Raw genomic sequence first — 24,147 nt, forward strand, 5'->3', positions numbered from 1 at the left:
GCTTGCCTGCCATCTTGGACGCAGGAATGAAAGGAAGATCCACGCCCAAACATCGCCGGCAGCAAGTGAAGCACCAAGACACGCTCATGCGGACTTGTTCAAGTTCAGTCGAAGGATCGCCGGCAGCACGCCGTCGGCCCGGCTGCGCTGGAATGCTGCTCTGCAAATGGGGCGGTCCGTGTCAGCTGGCTTGACAGCCAAAAGGGACTTCTTCTATGGCATCTGCCAAAGGGCAAAACTTAATGGCAATCTGGGACTCGACTTGCGCCAGTGTTTTTTTTCTTTTGGTGTGCGTGCGCGCGTGCGTGCGCGCGTGCGTGCGTATATGCTTGCCGCACGCAGGCAAAGGCGCAAAAGTCAAGCTCAAAGCAGCTCAGTCTGGAAGCTGTGACGATGTAAAAAGCAATTATGCACGCTGTCTTTTCTTTCAACTGTGCTCGGCAATCCATCCGAAACTTGAAAAAGATTTTTCAAGCGCACTTGTCTTGAGTGCATGTCCAGACGGAACTTCTGATCCCACTCTTTGCAAGCCCACATGCGCTCCCGCACCCACACGCGCACACGCACACGTTACATTCCTCAATCGCCGGTGATGTTGGGGTCGTCCTGGGTGGCGGCGATGGATCGCCACTGGCATTTGGGAGAGAGGCGGGGTTCACATCACCAGTGGCAGTTATAAACAAGTCCCAAAAATGAATAAAATGGAAACTGAAGGAGAACCTTTGACTACATTGTGAGAATTGCAGGTAAATGCAGTACAAGTCGCCGAATGCAAGGATGGGTTTTTAGAACTTTTGAGCAAAACTGCTAAGACATCCCGTTCACTTCACAGCACTGAAGCCAAGCAGCTTTCATGTACGGTTGTCAAACTCGTTTTCCCGAGGGCTCCGCCCACTGGCTGCAGGCAAGCGCGTGTCGTGCAGCATGCATATGAGATTTGGCCTTAATGCATCCGAAGCCAATGCATGACCTCCCAATTATCGAATTTTCGACACTGCAAAATAACAGCGCAAGACTGTGGCACGTACGTCGTCTGGAGCAGTTCAGAACAAAGTTTAGGTGACAGCATGACAAAACATAAACATTTTTGAATAAACTATACAGCCCTCACAAGAGATACCGATCATTAAATGTATTTATCGTACGCGGTACATTCCTTGCTACTTACCGTCGGCACCAAAATCCTATTTTTTGGAAGCTAATTTATTCCCCTATCATGTCGTGTACATCACATCATAATAAGATGGATTCTGCATGAGGTGTTGGTGGGAACGGGAAGAGTGAGCCACAAGATCCTGCAGTATGCGATAGCAGTATCTCTTTCGACACAATTTGTATTTACTCAAGCGTACGTTTTTGTCGTAAGGTGATCTTTTTCAGAGAAATATCTAATGGGTCCTTCACAGCTTGTAAACGCCAATATTTCCCTCGGCCGATGGCCCAGCTCTCTCGGGGCCCGACCGATTTTGCCTGGCGACACGCGAAGAGCAAACCTAAGAATAACGAAAATTTCGCTTTAATTAACACTGCGGCCTCTGACATCACTCACTAGACCGCGCCCCCTTAAAGACACACAGATGGATTCCAGTTTGTGTGTGTGACTTTTGGCTTCGACGCCATGCTTAGCACAACAGAGAGTGCCGTAGACCAAACAAAGCCTTTGTTGTGTATTTGCAACGGCGGTGCAAAGGTCCAACGCCTTGCCGTCAAGACCCGTCCGTGCAAGATGGCCGGGTGGACCCAGACCATTCTTTTGTCTGCACTTACAAAAACATTGAAAAAACTCAAAGAAAAAAAAAATATGGCAATTTGCTAATCGCCCGGTGCTGAACCGTGACTATGCAGGGGGGTCGAATGGAGCTTTGAGTTGTAATCTCACCATTCACCACCAGACGGCAGACACGGCTTGATTGTACTTACACTGGGTCACATATACTCGAACGCAGGGGTGGGCAATTCCAGTCGGCGAGGGCCGGTGTCCTGCCTGTTTTCCTGGATCTCTGCCTGCTGCAACACACCTGATTTAAATGATCAAATAATCAGCAAGGTCTGAAGAAGCCGGATAAGCAGGATACTGGCCTTCGAGGACCGCAATTGCCCACCCCTGCTCTAACGTGAGTACGGACAAACATACTGTAGTACCTGGATGATATCAAAATGTTGACTTGGCCGATTCTTGTGAAAAATGCACAAAATGAGTTCTTGCACTTAGGCTTGGTTTCTTGTTCATCGGTTTTGTGCCATCCTTGAAGGATATTTTTTATGCAAGGGAGAAAAATAAAAAACCTAAAGCAGACTTGGGAGGGGCAGAAAGAGAACGAGAGTGGAAGAAATGTTTTGACTCAGCAGGTTGGGCAGAAGGTGTGGTCACAGAAGAGAGAAAGAAAAAAAAAAAAAAAGAGGAAGGGAAAAAAAAAAAAAGAAAAACCCGAGGCACCTGGAGCATGGGTGCAGTCTGCTCCAGCCGGGCCAGGAGCAGCAGGCAGGTGGAGGGAGAGGCAAAGACTCGTCTGTCCTCTCCAGCGCGTCACCTTGTGACCCGGCCAAGCTCGCCGCCATGAGTCAGTACGGCTCTCACAACGCACTGAGCAGCAACATGAGCTTGGTCCGCAGAGGGGAGCCCACCACCGGGGGGGCCTTCCGCTACACCCGCAGCGAGTTCGTGCAAGGAGCCGGCAACGGATACGACCACTTCATGGACGGATACAACACCGTGCCCAAGACTTCTGCAGGAGGGGGGGTGGCGGTAGACACCATTGGAAGAATGGCAACCACCACGGGAGGCGCAATTAGGTACGCTTGACAAAGAAAAGTTGAACTTGTTTATCGGGGGTGGAGGGAGCTTAATTTGCTAAACATTTCCTGAACATTGTTGCAAGATTCCATCGACCCCAGCTAGATATATATATATATATATATGTATATGTATATATATATATATATATATATATATATATATATATATATATATATATATATATATATATATATATATACACACACATATTATACATATATATATATAAACATAGATACATATACCTATCTATCTATCTATCTATCTATCTATCTATCTATCTATCTATCTATCTATCTATCTATCTATAGATATAGATAGCTATAGATATATCCACACACATACATACATACATGCACGCACATTTATATATATGCTAACTTCAATATGAAAAACACCAACCAGGCGAATTTGCATGCCCTACACGTAAACGGAACCCATTGACACGGACATTTATGAGCAAGTGCTAATGTTTGATGAGAAAACAGAATTCAGTGTTAGTAATTCAAATTCAGTCTGACTGCACAGATACAAACGTTGCAATTCTACATAGGCGGCTGTAAAACATCAAACACTTGCAATTAATTAACTATCAGACTACATCACCTTCAAATATTTTGTATTTACAAGATAGCATGGTTGTTAAGACGCCGCTGAACGGTTTCACAAAAACATTTGACTTCTACGGATTTTCTGACTCTTAAACTGGACGGACTTAGCTCAGCCTACTAGGACATTACGAACAGTGCACGAATGAGAACTGAGAGATGAGTTGTAGCAAAGGTTTTGCATTCCCAAAACATTGCCAATAATTGAACATGATTACACTTGAGAGGTTTTCATTTCAGACAACGGTTGATTTCGTGAGCGGACGCTTGCATGTATGTAGCTGCAGCGCATCACAATGAGTGCTGTTTCCTAGATAGATAATGACCTCATTTTGCTACAATACTCGACATCTGAGTCACAATATTAGACGCTGCTCTCAGTATGTAACGGAGAAGTTCGACAAGACGACAAACTGCAGCCACAGTTCTCATTAGACAGAGGTGGTGAAAATGTCGTGGCTGCATACAACGCTGAGAAAAGATGAGCGACAAGATGTTTGCTTTCCTGTGCTGCGCTCCGTAGTGGCCTCAATGACATCCATCAGAGGGCCGTGTCGCTTCAAGCGCAGTGCCAAGAGGACCTGAGGAGAGCCGAATTTGCCCTCCAGTCTGTGAGTCAAGTTTGATTTTGTGAACGGTGTGGCTTTTCGTTGTCACCTTTTTTGTTTCTTTTTCAGAAGACTGTCACAATCATGACAATTTGACTACGCCTACTACTACTGACAAGCCAAACGTATTGCTCATAGTAGGAACAAAACCATAATGCACCTGTCGTGTTAAGCATTTGCTGATTTACAGTCAAATTCAGAGCACACAGCAACTCGCTAAGCTAATTCTCGTCCATTTTTTTTTGTTTGTTTTCCTCTTTGTTAAGGAACTGTGAGGAAAGCTACCTGGCCCAAATTCAAAGACTTTGTGTTGCAGCCTTCTATCTCATATGCTGTTGTTGCGACTTTTGGCTTGCCCCATCAGGCGTTGGCGTCGCGAGTCAACGAGTCGCATGATTTGTTTGGCAGTTTTTGCCACCGCATGGCCTTCCTGACACAGCACACAGTTGAAATGTTGCCGCATATAAGTGTGTCTGCCACTTTCATAGCATGGCTCGGTCATGCCTGGGCCGGGGAGACCTCAACCTAGCCCACTCCTCCGGTCGACCGGTCCACAATAAAGGCCTTTGCGCACTGAAATGAGAATTTTGTAGGATTTCTAATTGCATAATATTGTTTGCAAATTGTCCGCCCCCTGATGTACGTATGGATTTTTCATGAATACATTTAGCGTTGGGGGTGTAAAAGGTTAAATACAAAATGTGTGCTGAATAAGAAATGATAAGAAAAAAAACCCCATCTAAATAAGAAAATGCAACAACTGCCGGTACGTTCTAAAATGCTTTGACATTTACATTTACAAAAGGCATGCAAAGAATTAATATGCAGGATATAGTGCCATCTAGCGGTGAAGTTGCAGATTGCAACCACTTAATCCTGCCCTGAGTAAGAGACTGAAAAGATTTGTCCTCATTCGTGTTGTTGTCTGCCATTTGCCATTTTTCTGCTTGATGCTGTGACGATGAGATTTTCCTGATCGTTTTATTTAACAGCAGTGCATCTTTGCATTTAAAAAAAAATTTTTTTTTAACATCTGTAAGTATGCATTTCAGGGCGGTAATATGGCTGATGCGGAGCACTACATGCTGAGGGCAAAAGACACAATTGACCAACTGAAGACCTACGCAGTGGACCTGAGGCAGATGGGACAGCCAAGCGACAATGTTGTCAGAACGTAAGCGTTTTGAATGCAATACTTTTCTTTGGTCTGTGACACAAACGCAATATAAAAATATAACAATAATTATATTTATTTAGCTGATAATGGAATGTTATAGTTTATTTCACATTCAGTTAAAAATCAATTCATATACTTCTGAAAACATAGCATTGCGACTTCCCACGTTTGCCATCAAGGCACTTCCTGACGCATGTAACATGTAAACGCTATCCAAAGCCAAAACAGTTGAAGTTATTTACATTCAAACATCAAACCAATTTATACTGATTCATGACTTTTGGATGGGTCCATCGTCTGCTTCAATCTACCTGTATTTTGAGACCGATTCATTTGTTTGTGTACCGATGCACTCACATTTTTAAAATCAAAGCCAAATTTCAGACTCAAATTGTGCTTGTTACACCCCTAGTTGCACACTCAGCTCTCAATCAGTGAGGATAGTGGCGGTGCGTGTTGCAGTCCACTGATTGCTGGACCACGTAGGACACCAACGTTACATTATGTTGTCGCAGGATCCGCATTTGTACTTCTTTTTAACTTTTGTTGTGAAACACAGATGAATAGTCCGCAATCATTACAGCAAAGCGCCTGAAGCCCCAAGGAAACTAGCCAGCGTGAGGCTGTGAAGGGTATGAGGCCAGTAAATGATTTATACCTCGTCGGCCATGTCTTGAAAACAGCAGGGGCCCCAAAATTGAACCCTGTGGTACACCATATGACAGTGGGCCAGAGCGGGACTCAGAGCAACCAAGGCTATAACAATATGAATTAACACAAAAGGTTATGTCTGCCAAGTTGGATCTAAAATTGTCTAGAGCGCTACCACTAACACCCACCTGGTGCTGCAAACGAGCCAACTGAATACTGTAGACATCAACTTGTATAGTAACCTCATGCAATTGCAAGTATTCCCATGCATCCCACCTCTCCATTTCCATACATCTCTCACTGATTTCCAGTTGGGAGGTTTGTAACGATCAGCTGAAGGGGGTCCACTTGGCCATGACTAGCTCTTTGCAGAGGAGGAGGAGTGCTAAAGGAAGCTCTGGTTCTTGGGAGGAGCCAGGGAGGAGCTTCCAAGATGCTTTGGCCTGGATTGCACAGCAAAAGGTGGAAACAGTCGCCCGACAACTTGAAGAAAATGTTGTGTCTAGATTCAAATTGTCTCATGGTTTTGCAAAACTCAGACTTGCAGAGATGTACAGTGTGCTGATGTGCGCGTGTGTGTGTTTTCCCCAGCGTATGATTGAAACTACATTCTGGGGGGAAGATCCCGCTGGCATAGAGAAGAATCTTATCAGCCACCAGAGGTTTCACAACTCTATCCAGAACAGCCCAGAAGTAGACCGAGCCAGGAGTGACCTGGTGGGTCATATTATCGTTGCTATTCTAAAGCTGGCTGATAATAGCACAAGCAAGCAGCAAAAACACATGGCATCCCCAATATCAAATGTTGTGCTTTCTGTTGTCTTATTTAACAATAAGACATTTATTTAACTTCTGCAAAGTTGATTCTGATTCTATAGAACATGAAGTATCTCTCAGATAATGATTAGTCTTCCAAAGAAATTGTAGAATCATTGCTGTTGTTTGAAGTTCTTTCACAATCTAAATGCAATGCAATGCTCCAGCTTTTAAACATGTCAAATGGGCACATATTTCAGTGCCTGTTTCTAAATGATCTAAACGTGAATATCACCTCCCAGGTTAAGAAAGGAGACAAGGGAAATCTTCATGCTTTGGACCAGCAGTGGGACAGTCTACAGGTCAAAAACAAAGGCCATTAAAACAATATAAGTGGTGCACTTTGCATATCATTGTTACTGAATCGACCGATTCCTCCATCTATCGCTACAGCAATTGTCATTTGCCCGGATGCAGCAGCTGGGAGACCTGCAGCAGATCATTCAGGAACTGTCCAAAGAGATCATGTGGGTCAATGACAAGGAAGAAGAGGAGTTGATCTTTGATTGGGGTGAAAAGAACCTCGACCGGTACATTCCCCGGAAGCAAGAAAGCTACTCCGTTAGTATGAACACGCAAGAGAATGTGCTCGACAGAACATTTCAATGGAATTGAATGACAAGCCACAAATGGCTTTCATGATGGGCGGCAAGTCTCATTAGGAGCAATCATATGCATCATGTCACGTTGTGGCAGTGTAGTCAGTCGTCCAATTAGTTAGCTCAACCACAAACGCTCTGCGCTTGACAGAACCTGATGAGTGCCCTTGAGGAGAAAGAGAAGCACCTGAATAAGCTGAAGGTCAGAGTGGACGCCCTACTGAAGAACAAGCACCCGGCCTCGGACAAGATCGAGGTTTGTTCTGTCTGCCTAATCCATACAAAATATCATCTGTGCTAGCGGCAGCCTCGCTTACCATATCTTTTGTTCTCAAGGCATACAGGGACACACTGCAGACTCAGTGGAGTTGGCTGCTTCAAATTACCAAGTGCATCGATGTACATCTGAAGGAGAACGCAGCATACAACCAGGTAATTCTCCAAACCCTTCGCTCTATCTATCATCTCCATATCAGAATAAGAAAGGATCGCATTGCTTGCTCACATCAACAATGAACTGGGGTATGAATGAAGAGAGGTTTCTTTTTGTTGATGTCTTTCCAGTGAGAGGAGTCAGCGCTGACTGACGTCGTTTTTTCATGTAAAACCGAACTGCGTCACACTGATAGATACATCAGGGCTGCCGCATTAACATTAGTCTTTACGCAGGCTGAGTTTCTGTCGCAGCCTTCGTCTTGGATCGCGTTCAATTGTGCGAGTGTAGCAAAGAAAAAAGTTGAGCTTTTCGTTGGTTGTTGGCATTCAAGAGACACGCGCAAACATCCAACAAAGGAAGGCACGGTGTTTCTCACGGCCAACGCCGACCGTAACACTTTCATAATGTGACAAGACAACCGCTTAACTAATGGTGCGTCTGATAACATGTGTACATTACAATTAGCCACCCTATCTATGTTCCATAAGCCATTTCATTAGTATCGTATGTCTCCTTCAAGTTTTTTAAGGAGGCCAATGAGACATACCGAACGCTGCAGGGGCAACAGGAATCCATTCGTAAAAAGTTCACCTGTGACAAGAACACTTCACTGGAAAACCTGCTGGAGCTGCTCAAGGGACTGGAGGTACAGCTTTTTTCCACAACAACAACAGACTACTGCAAACAAAGCAGTTGTACTTTACTCTCTCTATCTAAATGACAGGATGTATCACGTCTGCAGTGTTGGGCAGGAACCGAAAAGCTGAGCCACATTTCTCAGTAGCGGAATCGCAGCGTAGCGTCTACTTTAGGGGATTGGATTCGATGGGATTGTTCTTTGCAGAGGGTTTCTGACTCAATGTCAATATTTTCATTGGTCATTTTGTCTTAAGCGGGAGAGAGAGACATTAAGGGATCACAAGAGGCAAGTCCAGCATCTTGTTAACAAGTCCAACAGCATCGTCAGACTGAAATCCAGAAACCCAGAAGAGAAGAGCAGTCGACCTGTGATTGTCAAAGCCCTGTGTGACTTCAAACAAGACCAGGTCAATGTTATGTTTTCACACATCTCCTTCTCTCTCCTTTGTGTGTGTGTGTGTGTGTATATATATATATATATATATATATGTATATACGTATATATATATATATATATATATATATATATATATATATATATATATATATATATATATATATATATATATATACGCACGTATATGTATGTACCCTACGTTTTGAAATGATTTATCTAGGTCTATTTTGTTAATACCTGTAATTGATATAAATAGAAATCAAAGCCAATATACGTTCTTCAAGCAGGTGATTGTGATTTGTTCTCGATACTGCAGAAGGTGATCTGTAAGGGTGACGAGGCGATCTTGAAGGACAACAGTCAGCGCAGCAAGTGGGAGGTTACAGGGCCGGGGGGGTTAGATATGGTGATACCGTCTGTGTGCTTGATCCTCCCTCCTCCCAATCCACTCAGCAATAATCTGGCTATGAAGTAAGTGACACTCACTTAAAACATGTATGCCCCTTTTCCATCCAGCAGTATGGGACAGCATGCATTTTTATTGTGAAGTTGTTCTGAATATCCAATTTGTTACATGGGATTCCGGTTGCACTAGTACGGTGCGTTTGAGTTGGTTAGAGATAGACACATTATTGTCCGTTGACTATTTCATGTAAATCACGTTTCTTTTTTTCTTTGTGTGTGTAATTATGACGTGAAGTTATTGCCTTCCCACCCAACAGTGGAAATGAGTTGACCATGTTACATTCTATTACTTGACATTATCCTGTGTTGTGCCGGTACAGTGCGTGTCACAATATTATCGTCGCTGAAGCGATCGTTATCCCGCCTACATTTCTTGTGGCAGAAAGTTGTTTGCCATTTGCGGTGACATTCTAAACTATATCAAAACATTATGGACTTCTGTTCTTTCTTTCCTTTCAACAGAAATGAGCAGTGCTATGAGTCTTCAATGTCCTCCTTGAACCAGCTGTACATCAATGTTAAGAGTCTTATTGCCTGGCAGTATTGCCTTCTGGATATCAACCGCATCAACTCGCTCACCATCTCCATGGTAGGTGATGAATCATCTCTTTTAACAGAAATGAAAATGGCATTTTCTGTTTCATTCTGGCACCAAATATGTCATTTACTGGACCTAGAACTAGTGTTACGTTCGAAACTTATAGCATCTTTCAAGGGAGCCCCAGTTCCATACATGCAAATCCACAGGTGCCTTACCACCAATATGTTGGGATCAACTGTACATGCAGTCGCTAAAATTTACAAAAATCAATGGTAGGATGATGAAAGCCCCATAGTCCATATCATGTTTGATGGTACCACCTTTGTCTGACTTGGTTGTTCCTTAATCCATGATTCATGTTATATTACTCTTTTTAGCTGGCTCGGACGAGTCCGGAAGTGTACTCGCAGCTCATCAACAGCCTTGAGACTCATTATGAAGAGTTCAAACGGAGTTGCCAAGGCTCCCAGATGTTTGCTGAAAATGACAAGAGGGGCATCGAGAGCCAGTTCAATGGGGCTCAGGCCCACTACGGAACGCTCGTAGTGCAGTTGCCTGCTTACCGTAAGTCATGCGTGCCAATTCAAGTGAACTTCCTAATATGTTCTTCTTTCAATGACAAAAACGTTTTGTAGTTTATGAAGGTATAGGTCAATGATGCGTAACATGAGGACCTTACTTGTGATCTCATGGCCAATAGTTGATGAACAGATGACTATATGTTGGCCTGTATTACTTCATTGAACTTTTGTCTTACGTGAAAGTACGCTAAGCATTGCATTTTGGGGAAAATGAAGCACAGTGTGTTTTATGCTCTTGCTCTGAATAGTTCACGTTAGACTCGACTTAATTCGAACTCTTCTTTGTTTTCTGTTTCTTTCGTCTAGAAGCCCAGCAAGCCCAGCAACAGCTAATTATAATGACGGCAGCTGCCGACGAAGATGCCAGAAAGCTAGAGGAAGAGCGGCAGAGAACAGAGCTGACAAGAGTGAAGAAAGAGGTGGTGAAAGCGGTGAAGACGGAGCCGCTGAAAAAGAAGGTCGCCTCATCTACTCATAGTTTAACAGAGCTGCACGCACTCAGATTGAAGCTGGAGGCAGCTGAGGGCTTGCTGAATCAGCATGTTCACATCTGCTTGGGAGATGAGGCCGCCAAAGACTGTGGCCTCCAAATCACACAGTTAGAGGTAAACGCAAACAGGCAGCACAATGCAAGCCTCTTAATTGTCACGACGATTTTGCACCGCTTCGATTCGGTTTTGATTATTGCTTTATGTTAAAGTGCGCGCAGCTTGATGTCAACGCAATAAAAGAGGAGTACATGAAGCTGAGGGAGAATATTATGAAAGAGCTGGAGAGCATGACTGATTCCGATAAAGCGCAATTCCTACGCAGTGAGCTGGGAGTCATCACACAACGTCTCAACAGCCTAGAGAGTAACTTATCAACTTTTCTCCTGTGGTAAGACTGCACAGCTTCTGACTGTTGTCTTTCAATCGATTGAAATACATTTCGACTGCAATACAAGTTTCATTAAAATGTCAAAATATCAAATATATCACACGGTTTAAGTCTGTGTTTTTATCCAGTATTATTTAAGGGTGCCCTGGTTCTTTTTTTTTTTTTGTTTGTTTGTTTTTGTTACCAGGCTCCAGTCTCTAAGGGACCTGCTGCAAAGTATGGCACATGCTGAAGATTTAGTTAAAGTTCATGAGGCCAGGTTGACAGAGAAGGAGACCACTTCTCTTTTGCTGAGAGATGTCAACGACTATTTGAAGACTCTTAAGGTATGTTACTGAGAGATATACTGTCGAAAGTGCAGGCTCTGTTCAAAGGATGCCATTTTTCTGTACCAGTGTGCAAAACAAGGTCCCTGACTTCAACACCATCAAACATCAATGACCTCGCAAATGCTCTTCTGGCAGAATGGTCAAAATTCCCACTGTGCTTGTATACAGAGATAGATATGCAGTATACATAGGTATAATGGCAAAAAAAAGAAAGAAACCCCCTCAAAAATTCAATTGCCGGTTTTACCATGCTGTTGCTATTTTGCATGTTCTGTGTAGAATTTTCAGGACGAGTTGGATGGGAAACGTGATGTTGTGGCCTCCATGGAAGCGGAACTTGCCAAGGCAAACCACTGGAATGAGCAGGTGGGTGGCCACTTCTACAGGTGTGACATGATGCTGTCAAAATGCACTGAGCAAGCGGGTCTACTGTCAGACCGCTGGAGACGAATAAAGGCACAGACAGATACCAGGTACAGCACTGACCTATTGAAATGTAATCAATACATTTGTGAGAAAAGATTCGGAATTGTTTGCCTCATTTCAGACTGCAGGACTTGCAGCGGTACCTGCCTCAACTGGAGCACTACAAGCAGTCCAGCTCCTTCCTCAGCGACTGGATTGATGACACTCGCAAAAAGCAAGACATCCTGCAGGCCACCAAGATCCACAATGTTCAGTCTCTGAAGGAGCACATAAATAATCAGAAGGTGAAATCCAGCAATATTGTTACGTCTGCGCGATGGGTGCCTATGCCACGTTTGTTCGGACATCTGACATCTTTGAATTTGTGATGTTATCAAGGCTCTGAATGCAGAAATCAAAGCAAAAAGGGATACGTTAGAGAGTGTCCTGAAAGACAACGATGCCTGTGTGACATCCATCAAGGTAAGTAGGTCAACGGGTCACGGATTGTTTATTATTTATTATATTTATGAAGACTTTCTGTCTCCATTTAAGGGGCGTAACAGTACATTGACAGATTGGTCGTCATTTATAATATGAACATGCAAAAGTAAAGGCATTGGGCCTGATTCATCACCAATGTCTGTAAGAATTTATCTTCAACTGCAGGATCGTAGAAATGCAAGAAATGATCAATTTACTCAGTATTGCGAGCCATAAATGTGTTAAAAGTAGCCTCCTCTGTGCAGTGCTTGCAAGTACGCACTGGTGAATGCCACATTGTTGGTGAAAATTGGGACATAAAACACATTTGTTTGAAAGAAAGTTTTGTGAATAAGGCCAATTGATCTTTGTCATCATATACAATCTCTGTCCACTATGATTCATCACTACCATTGCATACCGTAAGCATAAACCTAAGTGACAACATTGAATGCTGATGGGATATAAACAACAATTAGACATTCAATGTTACAAGGGCATATAAATGTTTTGCATTTATTGGCCTTTGAACCTCCAAGATGTTGCTGTAGTTCTGATCGACTGCACCTTTGTGTTCATCATATTTTGAAGAATTTAGTCTCACACTGCCAGGTATAAAATCACCCCCTCCCCCCACCCCCCTCCCGGGATGCTGTTTTACAGGATCATGAAACAGACCTAGCCTGTTACACCTCTGGTTTAGAGACTTTGCTCAACATCCCTATCAAGAGAACAATGCTAAGATCGCCATCCATGGATCTGATTCAGGAGGTAAAGTTGTGTGTCCAACTGCACAGTCCGCTTAAAACAAGTTCAATCTTTGAATTTATTGAAGTGAAAACATTTGTATGCATCAATTACGTAATCACTGAGTTGATTTTCTCTTAGGCTACTCAACTGCAGACCCGTTACATGGAGTTGCTTACTTTGTCAGATGACTACTTGAAATTCATAGGAGAGCTTCTCAAAAACATGGAAGACCTTAAGGTACTGAAGTATTAGTGCATTTGTTAATATGTACTGTAGATAAGGTAGAGTTGTACGATAACTTCAAAATGACAAAATAATTGTACTATTTTCAAATTAGTGACCTTGAATGACTGTGCCTTGGTTGCAGATTCGAAGCACTCGGATTGACATGTTAGAGGAAGAGCTTCGCATGTTGAGGGAGGCGATGGAGGATCGCAATAGCAAGAACAAGTCTCTTGAAGATGCTGTTGTGCGCTATCAACTCGAGCTGTCCCAGTCACAGGAAAAGCTGCTGTCAATGGAGGAGATTAAGCGAACCACTGCTCTGCAGTGCGATGCCGCTAAAGACAGCCTGGATGACACTCACAACCAGCTGGCGGACCTCGCTGATCAGGTGACACGTCTCAACTACTTGCTCGAAGAAGAAAAGAGGAAGAGGAAATTGGCAGAGGAGCGCTACACCCAACAACAAGAGGAGTATGAGTCTGTCCTTAAGAAAAGACATACGGAGTTAGAGAGTGTCAGCTGGTCCAAAGTGGAAGTGGAAAAGACTATGGCAAATCAAGAGCATGAGATTAAACAGCTGCAGCGGAAGCTAGAGGAGGAAACCTCGAAAGCGTCAGAACTGCGGAAGGAGATTTCAAAGGTAAGAAGCCAATGCAATGCAAAGATCAATAATTTAAAGATCAGCTATGAATCCCAGATCCATGTCAGTCACACCACAATTCAACAACTTTCCGCCCAGAGGGAGGATGACACATGTCAGCTTCAACTGCAATATGACAGGATGCAAGCAGAGGGGATGGTTATGGAGGAGGAGCTCAGGAGGCTGAAGTTGTCTGTCAGCCAGGCAGAAGAACTAAAGAGGAAGGCAGAGGAAGAAGCTCATCGGCAGCGCTCAGTAATCGCAGAAGAAGGGCACATGAGAAGAGAACTGGAAAATGAGATTGAGCTTTTGACCAAGCAGCGGGAAGAGGAAAGCAATAAGTACAAAGAGGCTCTGGCTGAAGTTAGACAGGGGCTACAGAAGAAGACTGAGCAGTTGGCCTATGTCACTCACAGTCTCGAAGAAGAAGTGCGAAGGCGGAAAACTACTGAAGAAGGAAAAGGTGTACTTGAACAGACCTTGGCCGAGCTTCAAGCAAAGCTCGCTCGTTCAGCAATGGCAGTGGCCCAACTAACCGAGTGCGAGGCAGAGCTTCAGAATGTGCGTTTGGAGCTGGAGAGGGAGAATAGGGATCGGAACAGAGTAGAAGAAAACCTGAATCGCTTACAGGGCCGCATAAAAGACATTCAGGCCGTTCGAGATGGCCTGGAGATCCAGTTGGCTCGCCTAAGGAAAGCTAACCAAGAGGAAGAGTCGAAAAGAAGGCAGATTGAGCTAGCGTTAGAGAAGACCACTATGACGATGAGAGAGTACTACTGCACTATTGCCACTTTACGTCAGAACCAAGAGCAAGTCAACGCATCAGAAATGAGAAGTGAAGAACAGTGTCTCATGATGCAGGAGGAACTGGAAAGAAGCCTGGAAAAAAACAGGACCTCTGTGGAGCAGTTGTCACAACTGAGCACTGAGCTAAAAGCCCTGCAGCATCAGTTGTTGCAGGAGCAAGCACAAGTTAAAGAGCTGAAGCAAAGAAATGAGGGTCTGTATAGAACCACAGAGGAGAAGAGTAAAACTCTAAATATGAACTATTCTGAACTTGAAACTCTGAAGGATAAGACTCAAACCTTGACCAGAGAAAGACTAAGGCTGGAGGAAGAGCTAAGGACAACACGACATGATAAAGCAGAACTTTTGAGATCCAAAGAGGAACATGATGATGAGGTCTCCTCCCAAATTACTGCCCTGGAGCTGCAGCTGCAGGCCAGCGAGCGCAGCAATGTTGACTACCGCAACCTTGTCTCAGAGCTCTCCTTGGAGAGGGCCAACCTCAAACTGGAGACTGAGAAAATGCAAATTCAGGCTGCTGAGGTACTTGGAAGTCTGAAACCTAATCCCAGACTGCTCCCATCTTCCCAGTAGTCACCATTGCCAATAGACCAATTCTTGATTGCTTGCATGAATCTCAAAATCATCTTCTGTAGTCGATTAGCATCTGATTTCCCAAAAGTTTGAGTGGTGTCTACAAGGAAACACAGAAATACTTTTTACCCATATGCAGTTGGTAGCACTGTACAAGATTGTATTTGTCAAATGTCTTCATTAATGAATAGCCAATTAGCAATTGTTGCCTGCAACACCTTCCTTAATATATATATATATATATATATATATATATTCGCACAGGCGCATGACTCTCGTGTGAGAGAACAGGGCCCTAATTATTCATGTAAAAATATAATGATTTATTGGTTTCTAAAATATTTTAAAATGTTCCACAGAAAGGATTTTTCCACTTTGAGTCATTCAACAGAAACAGCAATGTTTCACTTCACAGCTGTTAGAATTTCACTTTGCACCACATATTCCTAATTGGTATTTCAATTAGTTGGGACATCTAATCATATTTTTCTGTATTTCAGATTTCATTCAAACAGTATGTAAAGCTCATCCTGTATTCGATATCGAAACACGTAGGCAATAAATTCAAAATTATTGTATATTATTTGGCAGCACTTCACCTGCTCCGTATGAAAAGTACCTTAAGGCGACTTTTGTTGGGAATTGGCCCCCCCAAAAATTAAAGAATCTAACTGTACCCAATTACATATATTTTCAACATTTTCATTCCACCCAGCACCGACTTTTGAAATCAGAAGTTGTTTAATCTGTACGTTTAAATGAAGTGCATGACTTGTCATTCAAGCGTACCCGATAGTAGTTGATCTCTCCACACTGTTCTTTCCCACTTCCACTAGTCAAAAAGATGTAGCCTGCCCTGCACAATTTTTCACTTTTGCTCATTTTCCCTTTGCCCAGCCCAGAGCATCATAAATTGCTTACAAGAACATCCAACACCTTGTTTTTTTTTGTTTGAATGAAATTCAAATTTCACATGAGTAATGTGTGTTCTGTTTTGAAACTGAGAGAACATAATTGCTGTAATTAGTATCTAATTGTTTGATTTGATGAATTTGAATAATTATGCAAAATGCAATCTGACATAAGAAAGCAAAATGGGTTTGGGCCAAGTTTTTGAGCATATATTAATTATACAACTCAATTTTTTCCCTCACACCAACTTCATAGGTTTTTATTTTACATGTGTGTAAATTTGTGCCATGAATATTTTTAAACATGCCTGAATTGACTCATTTTCAACTTCTTTTTTCTTTTTGTTTATCCCACTATTTTTCCACAGACATCAACCACAGTGCTATCACTGCAGTCACAGTGCAGTGAGATTGGGAAAGAGAGAGATGCGCTGCTGCTGAAACTCCAGTTGTCTGGGACAGACAACGACCACCTCCGACGGACGGAGGAGGAACTTAGGCGCATTAAGCTGTCTCTTGAGTCTGAGCTTCAAAATAAGCAACATGTACAGGAGGAGAATGAGAGGATGAAAAGAGATTTAAGTTACTGGAAGGAACAATACGAAAGTAAGCAGGATCTTGTTAACCAATATGATGCAGACAAGGAACGCCTGGAAAGGGAAAAGACTACTTTGAAAAGGGAGATAGAGAGGCTTCTAAAGGAACTTAGTGACCTTGAGAAAACATATAAAGGAAAACTGGCAGTCCTCCAGAAAGAGCTCACAGAGTTGACTATTGTAAGGCAAACTATGCAGGATGAGGTAAAGAAAACTAGAGAACCTCCAACCTTGGATCCCTCCACTCTCATTTTTGATGGTGTCCGCAAACCAGTTACAGCAGCCCAATTGCTTGACTGTGGTATTTTGGATAAACCAACTTTTAACCAGCTTATTAGAGGGCAAAAGACTGTTCCTGATGCATCTGTTGATATAAAAGTTAGTCTAAAAGGAACAGGCCCAATAGCAGGGGTGATAATAGAAAACCCACGGGGTGACAGTTTTATTTCCGGATGTCCCTATAAAATAAGCCTCACCGAAGCAAAGAAAGAGTGTCTTCTACCACCAGATGCCGTTGACCTGCTACTGGATGCTCAGGCAGCCACAGGCTACATCATTGATCCCAGAAATAATCAAAAGCTAACGGTAGAGGAGGCAGTTGCTGCCGGAGTGGTCGACCCAAGAGATCAAGACAGACTTTTAGTAGCACAGGCTGCTGCCGTTGGCTACAAAGATCCCAGTAAAGTCAAGCCACTTTCAGTGTACGAGGCCTTGAGAAAGGGACTGATTGACAGGAAAATTGGACTGCGTTTATTACAGGCCCAGGAGTGTGTTGGAGGCATACTGGATCCGAATCTCAGTGTGTTCCTTCCCAAAGTCACGGCTATTAGTCGTAGTATTCTGGATGAAAACCTCGGTTATGCTTTGACCCAGAATCCAAAGTGTTATTTTGACCCAGACACTGACCAGGGTGTCAGTTATGGAGATTTGAAGAAAAGATGCAAGACAGAGGCTCACACTGGTCTGCTACTTTTCCCAGTCATTGACAGAAAAGACCCATCCAAACTGATTTTTGATGGTGTCCGTAAGCCAATCACAGCACAACAGTTGCATGATTGTGGGATCTTGGACAAACATTCATTTAACCAATTAACAAAGGGACAAAAAACTGTCCCACAGTTGTCAGAAGACAAGAAAGTATTGTTAAAGGGGATAGGACCAATTGCTGGTGTAGCAGTTGGCTCTTTAGGGACTATGTCTTTATCAGAAGCCAAAAAACATTTGCTGATGCACCCACATAGTGCAGATTTACTGCTTGATGCCCAGGCAGCAACTGGCCACATTATTGATCCCAGGACCAATCAGAGGTTCACAGTAGAGGAGGCATGTACCAAAGGACTGGTGGACATAAGAGATCGAGATCGGCTATTGGCAGCAGAATCTGCGGCTTTAGGCTATCGAGATCCTAGCACAGGTAAACCTCTTTCGGTCTTTGAAGCCATGAACAATGGACTAATTGACAAGAAAACTGGGCTACGCCTGTTGCAGGCCCAGGAGTCTTCTGGGGGGATTTTAGATCCTAATCTGAGTGTGTTCTTCCCCAGAGACATAGCTATGAATCGCAACCTTTTGGATGAAGATCTTTGTAAGGCTCTCAATCGAAATGCAGAGTGTTACCTTGACCCAGATACTGAGTTTGATGTGAGCTATGAGGCTTTAAAGAAAAAATGCAAAACCGAGTTCAACACTGGGTTGATAATTCTGCCAATTATTGAGAGAAAAGATCCTTCCAAACTGATGTTTGATGGGGTCCGCAAGTCAGTCTCAGCAGTGCAGTTGTTTGAGTGTGGAGTGCTTGATAAGCCTACATTCGACCAGTTAGTGAAAGGGGAGAAGACAGTCTCTGAGGTGTCTGCTGAAAAGGTTGTCTATCTGAAGGGAACTGGGCCAATTGCTGGGGTTCAAACTGGGAATCAGGGAAACGTTTCTCTGTCAGAAGCTAAAAATCAACACCTCTTGTCCCCACAGACTGCAGATTTGCTATTGGAAGCCCAGGCTGCCACAGGTCATATAATTGACCCCACTACCTATCAGAAGCTAACAGTAGAGGAGGCTTGTGCCAGAGGAATAGTTGACATAAAGGACAGAGATAAATTATTAGCCGCGGAAGCTGCTGCTATTGGCTATAAAGATCCAGGTACGGCAAAGCCTTTGTCTGTCTACGAGGCAATGAAAAGGGGACTAATTGATAGGAAAACTGGTTTACGCTTCCTGCAGGCCCAAGAGTGTGTTGGAGGCATACTTGACCCCAATCTCAGTGTATTCCTCCCAAAAGACATAGCGATCAAGCGCAATTTATTAGATGAGGACCTCCGCAATTCTCTAAATCAGAGTCCTACATGCTACCTTAATCCAGAACCTGAGCTTGATGTAAGTTATGGGGCTTTGAAACAAAGATGCAGGATGGAGTCTCACAGTGGTCTGCAACTTTTGCCAATTTCAGAAAAGTTGGATCCCTCCAAATTGATATTTGATGGTGTCCGTAAGGCAGTAACAGCAAAACAATTGTTTGACTGTGGAGTCTTGGACAAAGCGACATTAAATCAACTAATCACGGGGGAGAAAACTGTGCCAGAGGTGTCTGTGGAAAAGCAGGTTTTCCTCAAAGGGACTGGTTTAATTGCTGGGGTTTCAGCTGGATCATCCCAAAAAATGTCCTTTACTCAGGCCAAGAAACAAAATATTATTTCCCCTGACAGTGCCGACTTGCTGCTTGAAGCTCAGGCAGCCACAGGACACATCATTAACCCACTGACAAATCAGAAATTGACTGTTAAGGAAGCATGTGCAAGAGGTGTAGTGTCTAAGGAGGATGAATCAAAACTGTTTGCTGCTGAAGCTGCTGCCATCGGGTACAGAGACCCAAATACTTCCCAGCTCTTGTCAGCTGGGCAGGCCATGAAAAAGGGACTGATTGACAAGGACACAGCTCTTCGCGTACTTCAGGCCCAAGAGTGTGCAGGAGGTATTTTGGACCCTACCCTCAGTGTATACCTGCCTAGAGACATCGCTATGGATCGAGATCTGATAGATGCAGACCTATACAAGGCCCTCAGTCAGTATCCTGAATGCTATCTGGATCCAGACACCCAACTGCGTGTTAGCTATCCGTCCCTGAAGAAAAGATGCAGAGCAGACGCAAGCACAGGTTCTTTGCTTCTCCCAGAACCTAAAAAACCAACAACTGTCCAAGGGCTTCGTAGTCAGGTCTCTGTCATAGATCTAGTGGATGCCAACCTGCTGCAGCCATCTGATATTGATGAATTGAAAGAAGGGAGATTGACAAGTCAGGACATTGAGTACCGCCTGCGTTCCTATTTGGGCAAGTCCACCTGCATTGCAGGACTATTTGACGAAGCCAGTGATAGGGTGATTACATTTCAGGAAGCCATGAAAGGAGGACTCTTGCGACCCGAGACTGCTCTAGAGCTTCTTGAAGCCCAGGCTGCCTCAGGTTTTGTAGTCGATCCAGTGAACGATAGTCACTTCACTGTAAGAGATGCTTACAACAAAGGACTATTTGGGCCAGAATATCTGGACAACCTGCTGTCAGCAGAAAGAGCTGTGACAGGTTACAAACTGCCTGGTACAGAAAAGGTTCTCTCTCTTTTCCAGGCAATCCAGAGGGGTCTGGTTGTGAAAGGACATGGCATCCGCCTGCTTGAGGCCCAGATTGCCAGTGGTGGTATTATTGATCCTGAACACAGCCATCGGATTGAGACAGACGTGGCCTACAGCAAAGGATACTTAGATGAGGAAATGAATAAAATCATGACCGATCAGGATGTTGCTCGTAAGGACTTCTTTGATCCTAACACAGAGGAAAACGTAACGTATCTGGAACTTAAGAAACGTTGCATTACCGATGGGAAGACTGGCCTAATTCTTTTGCCAATTGTGGACATGGAAAAAGAAGAGGCAACTATGAAAAACACCTTGAGAAAGAGGAGAGTAATAATTGTGGATCCGCAGACTAATAAGGAGATGAGCGTACGTGAAGCATATAATAAAGGATATATTGACTACAGCACCTACCTGGAGCTGTCCCAGCAGGAGTGTGAGTGGGAAGAAATCACCATCACTGAACCAGATGGTTCCAAACGTTTTGTTATCATTGACAGGAAGACAGGTAGAGAGTATGACATAAATGAACTGCTTGAAAAAGGAGTCGTTGATCAGTCAGTTTTTGATCAGTATCGCTCAAGCATCATCACCTTAACACAGTTTGCAGATATCATCGCTGAAAAGACTCCACCAACAGCTTCCACACCACAGGCGTCATTTCCTAGGTCAGTTTCATCATCATCAACGTCATCATCAGTAACGTCAAAATCTTCTTCCCTCACAAGGATATCTACAACAATACCTCCCACCGTTAAAGAGCAAAGCTTTGCAACCAGCAGTGGTTCTCAAGGCTCATCTGACACAATAAGTCAAAAATCTAGTGTGTCCATCACCCTGGCCTCCCCTGTTGAAAGTGTTGGTGAAAAGGATCCAGTGGGCGCCATATTTGATACGGAGACTTTGGACAAAATATCAATTACGGCGGCTCTAAATTGTGGTCTTGTTGATACCATTACTGCTCAGAGATTGCTGGAGGCACAAGCGTGCACTGGAGGTATCATAAATCCAGAAAATGGGCGTCGGCTCAGCATCCAGGAAGCGTCCCGCCAAGGTATCATTAATGATGATATGGCTGCTAAACTCAAGCCTGCTCAAAAGGCATTTATTGGCTTTGAGGATGTAAAAACTGGCAAGAAAATGTCTGCTGCTGAAGCCATTAAGGAAATGTGGCTACCATATGAAGCAGGCCAGAGGTTTATGGAGTTCCAATTTGTGACAGGAGGACTTTATGACCCTGAACTGGGCTGTAGACGAACCGCAGCAGATGCTTTGAAAATGGGCTGGATTGATGGTAGCACTGCTATGAAACTCCAAGACATCAGACACCACACAAAGAATTTAACATGTCCCAAGAGCAAACTGAAGATCTCTTACAAGGAGGCTCTAGACAATTGTCTGGTGGAGGAGAGCACTGGGCTGAGAATGCTACCAGCATCATCCGTGTCCTCTAAAGGAATAAGCAGTCCTTACAATTTTGCATCTGCCCCAGGATCCAGCACAGGCTCTAGAAGTGGCTCACGACGAAGTTCCCGAAGGAGCAGTTTGGATTTAGGCTCCCCCACTTCCTTGTCCACCAGTCATCATAGTCATACAGTCCTTACCACCTACTCCAATAGATCTGAAATGAACAGAAAATAGAATCCATATAGAGTCACCACCCATACATATCATTGTTGCTATCTTATTGTTAACAAATCCGAATCGTTTTTTGAAAGTGCTGGGAAAGAAGAAATCCCAGGGGACAAAAGCAAGATGAATGTATGTGTAAAGTACAAATTTAGGATAGGGGGATTGAAGTTGACTCAAGCAAGCAATCAATCAATCAGACGTGTAACGGACAGGTAATGCTAGGATTGGAAACCTACAACCAGTGTGTAAATTTTAACATCCGACACTCACTGCCCACACCACATTGTCACTGTGCGAGACACTGGCACTGATATCGACATACATCTAATAATTTGAACGCGCAAAGCCGCAACCACTTTGTGAATGCCAATGACCAACTTCTTCGTGTGCTGTCTGAAAAAGAGCTTTTTTTGCTTTAGGAACATAATGATGGTGTGATTGCATTTATACTGCATTATTTAGGCTACTCTGTTTGTTTTGTCTGGGCAGGGGTGCAAGGTTAATTGCATGTACAGTGGTACCTCCAAGTTCAACCGCAATCTGATGATAATTTGGTTGAATTGCTCATTGAGAATAATTATTCAGTCTAATCCCCGCAATGATTAAATGACGATTTATTAGCTGCACAGGCAATAAGTTACTTATTAAGGGTGTTCAGATCAGGTATTCCGATACCGATCATCCATGAGTGAGATCGGCCAATACCAATTTCGATCAAACATTTTAACATTGTCATGCCGATCAGTATTAATCAGTTAAAAATGGTGAAACACTCAATTGATTTGAAAGTAGAATGAGGTTGGGTAATGACTGCTCCTCACTCATCTCATTTCTTAACATTAGCTGTCACACATACTGCATATGAAATGAAATTAACCATAAATGTAATACAAAACTGTAAAAAAAACTTTGCATCTTCATTTTCGTCACAAGTGAAATGCTCTTGGTCAGCAATGACCCATTGACTGGCTAGCTGGTGTGCGATGACAACATATCCCTCAGTGCTTCTTCTTACGCTCTGTCATCCAAGAGAACATTTTCAAACAACAGTAAAACAAACAAAAGTACTTGGAAACCATTTGACTCTTTTCTGCGTAGAATGTGAGTCGTCTTCGTTTAATGGTACTGCAGAAAGCCGAGGGAAGAGGCTAAACACATGCAGTGGTCATCCTTCCATGCTGGCTAATATTAGGTTGCTGATGTGCTTTTTGTTGTCTTCATTGGAGATGCACTAACAAAAGGTACAGCAGACCTCTGATGAAACAGGCCTTACACGGAAAAGCTATACTGACTGCTCTTTGGCGTGTTTTTCAACTCAATTTTGGTCAGACACCAGATTGTAGACGTTTTAGGGATTTTTGAACTTTGAGGTATCACTATCTACTGTAGAGTACAGTGCTCATTGTATACCGAAGGTGTTCTTGATTTCTTACGGTTTACAGCTTTAAGTTGTGCATTAGTCTATTAATAAAACATTAACCTTTTGGTTCTTTGTTCGAGTGAATTAATAGGCGTCCATATTTTAATGCTCTGTCTGCCTTACTTGCCAATTCTGTTGCTTGGTAGCCACCCACACATTTCTCAATTGAGCATGTTTTTTTTTGTTGTTTTTTTTAAAGAACCTATTACATGAAAGTGCCCATAGAGGTGCTACTATTAGTGACATGACTAGCTTAACTACATTTCAACTTTGTTTGTGTCCCCGTTAATCACACAGGCTCACAAAGCACTACACAGGCCCACATCCACAAGCAAATGTCCAAACTTGGTCCTCAAGGGCCAGTGTCCTGCCTGTTTTCCATTGATCCCTGCTGCAGCACACCTGATTAGAAAGATCATGATTGTTGTCAAGCTTCTTCAGAGCTTGCTGATGAGCTGATCATTTGAACCAGGTGTGTCGCACAAGGGTTAGATGGGGTTAGGGACAGATGAAAAACAGGCAGGAATGCGGCCCTTGAGGACCGCAGCTAGACATGTCTGC

At 43.4% G+C, this 24,147-nt stretch overlaps 1 protein-coding gene across 1 annotated transcript; it reads left to right on the plus strand.

The window, feature by feature from the left end:
• Positions 1 to 2,471: 2,471 nt before the first annotated feature.
• Positions 2,472 to 23,650, plus strand: dspb (desmoplakin b). The gene is made up of 24 exons (XM_086047620.1): positions 2,472 to 2,793; positions 3,929 to 4,016; positions 5,066 to 5,187; positions 6,153 to 6,303; positions 6,433 to 6,558; positions 6,900 to 6,959; positions 7,051 to 7,218; positions 7,408 to 7,512; positions 7,593 to 7,688; positions 8,213 to 8,338; positions 8,586 to 8,738; positions 9,045 to 9,199; positions 9,656 to 9,782; positions 10,112 to 10,298; positions 10,622 to 10,920; positions 11,016 to 11,194; positions 11,382 to 11,520; positions 11,803 to 11,996; positions 12,071 to 12,233; positions 12,328 to 12,411; positions 13,075 to 13,182; positions 13,300 to 13,398; positions 13,529 to 14,026; positions 16,686 to 23,650. The coding sequence occupies exons 1-24, from the start codon at positions 2,558 to 2,560 to the stop codon at positions 22,173 to 22,175; spliced, it is 9,153 nt and encodes a 3,050-aa protein (XP_085903746.1). The 5' UTR covers positions 2,472 to 2,557; the 3' UTR covers positions 22,176 to 23,650.
• Positions 23,651 to 24,147: the final 497 nt, after the last annotated feature.

The sequence above is a fragment of the Filicampus tigris genome, chromosome 12, assembly GCF_054856515.1.
Source record: "Filicampus tigris isolate MCC_2025a chromosome 12, RoL_Ftig_1.0, whole genome shotgun sequence".
NCBI classification, from domain to species: Eukaryota; Metazoa; Chordata; class Actinopteri; order Syngnathiformes; family Syngnathidae; genus Filicampus; species Filicampus tigris.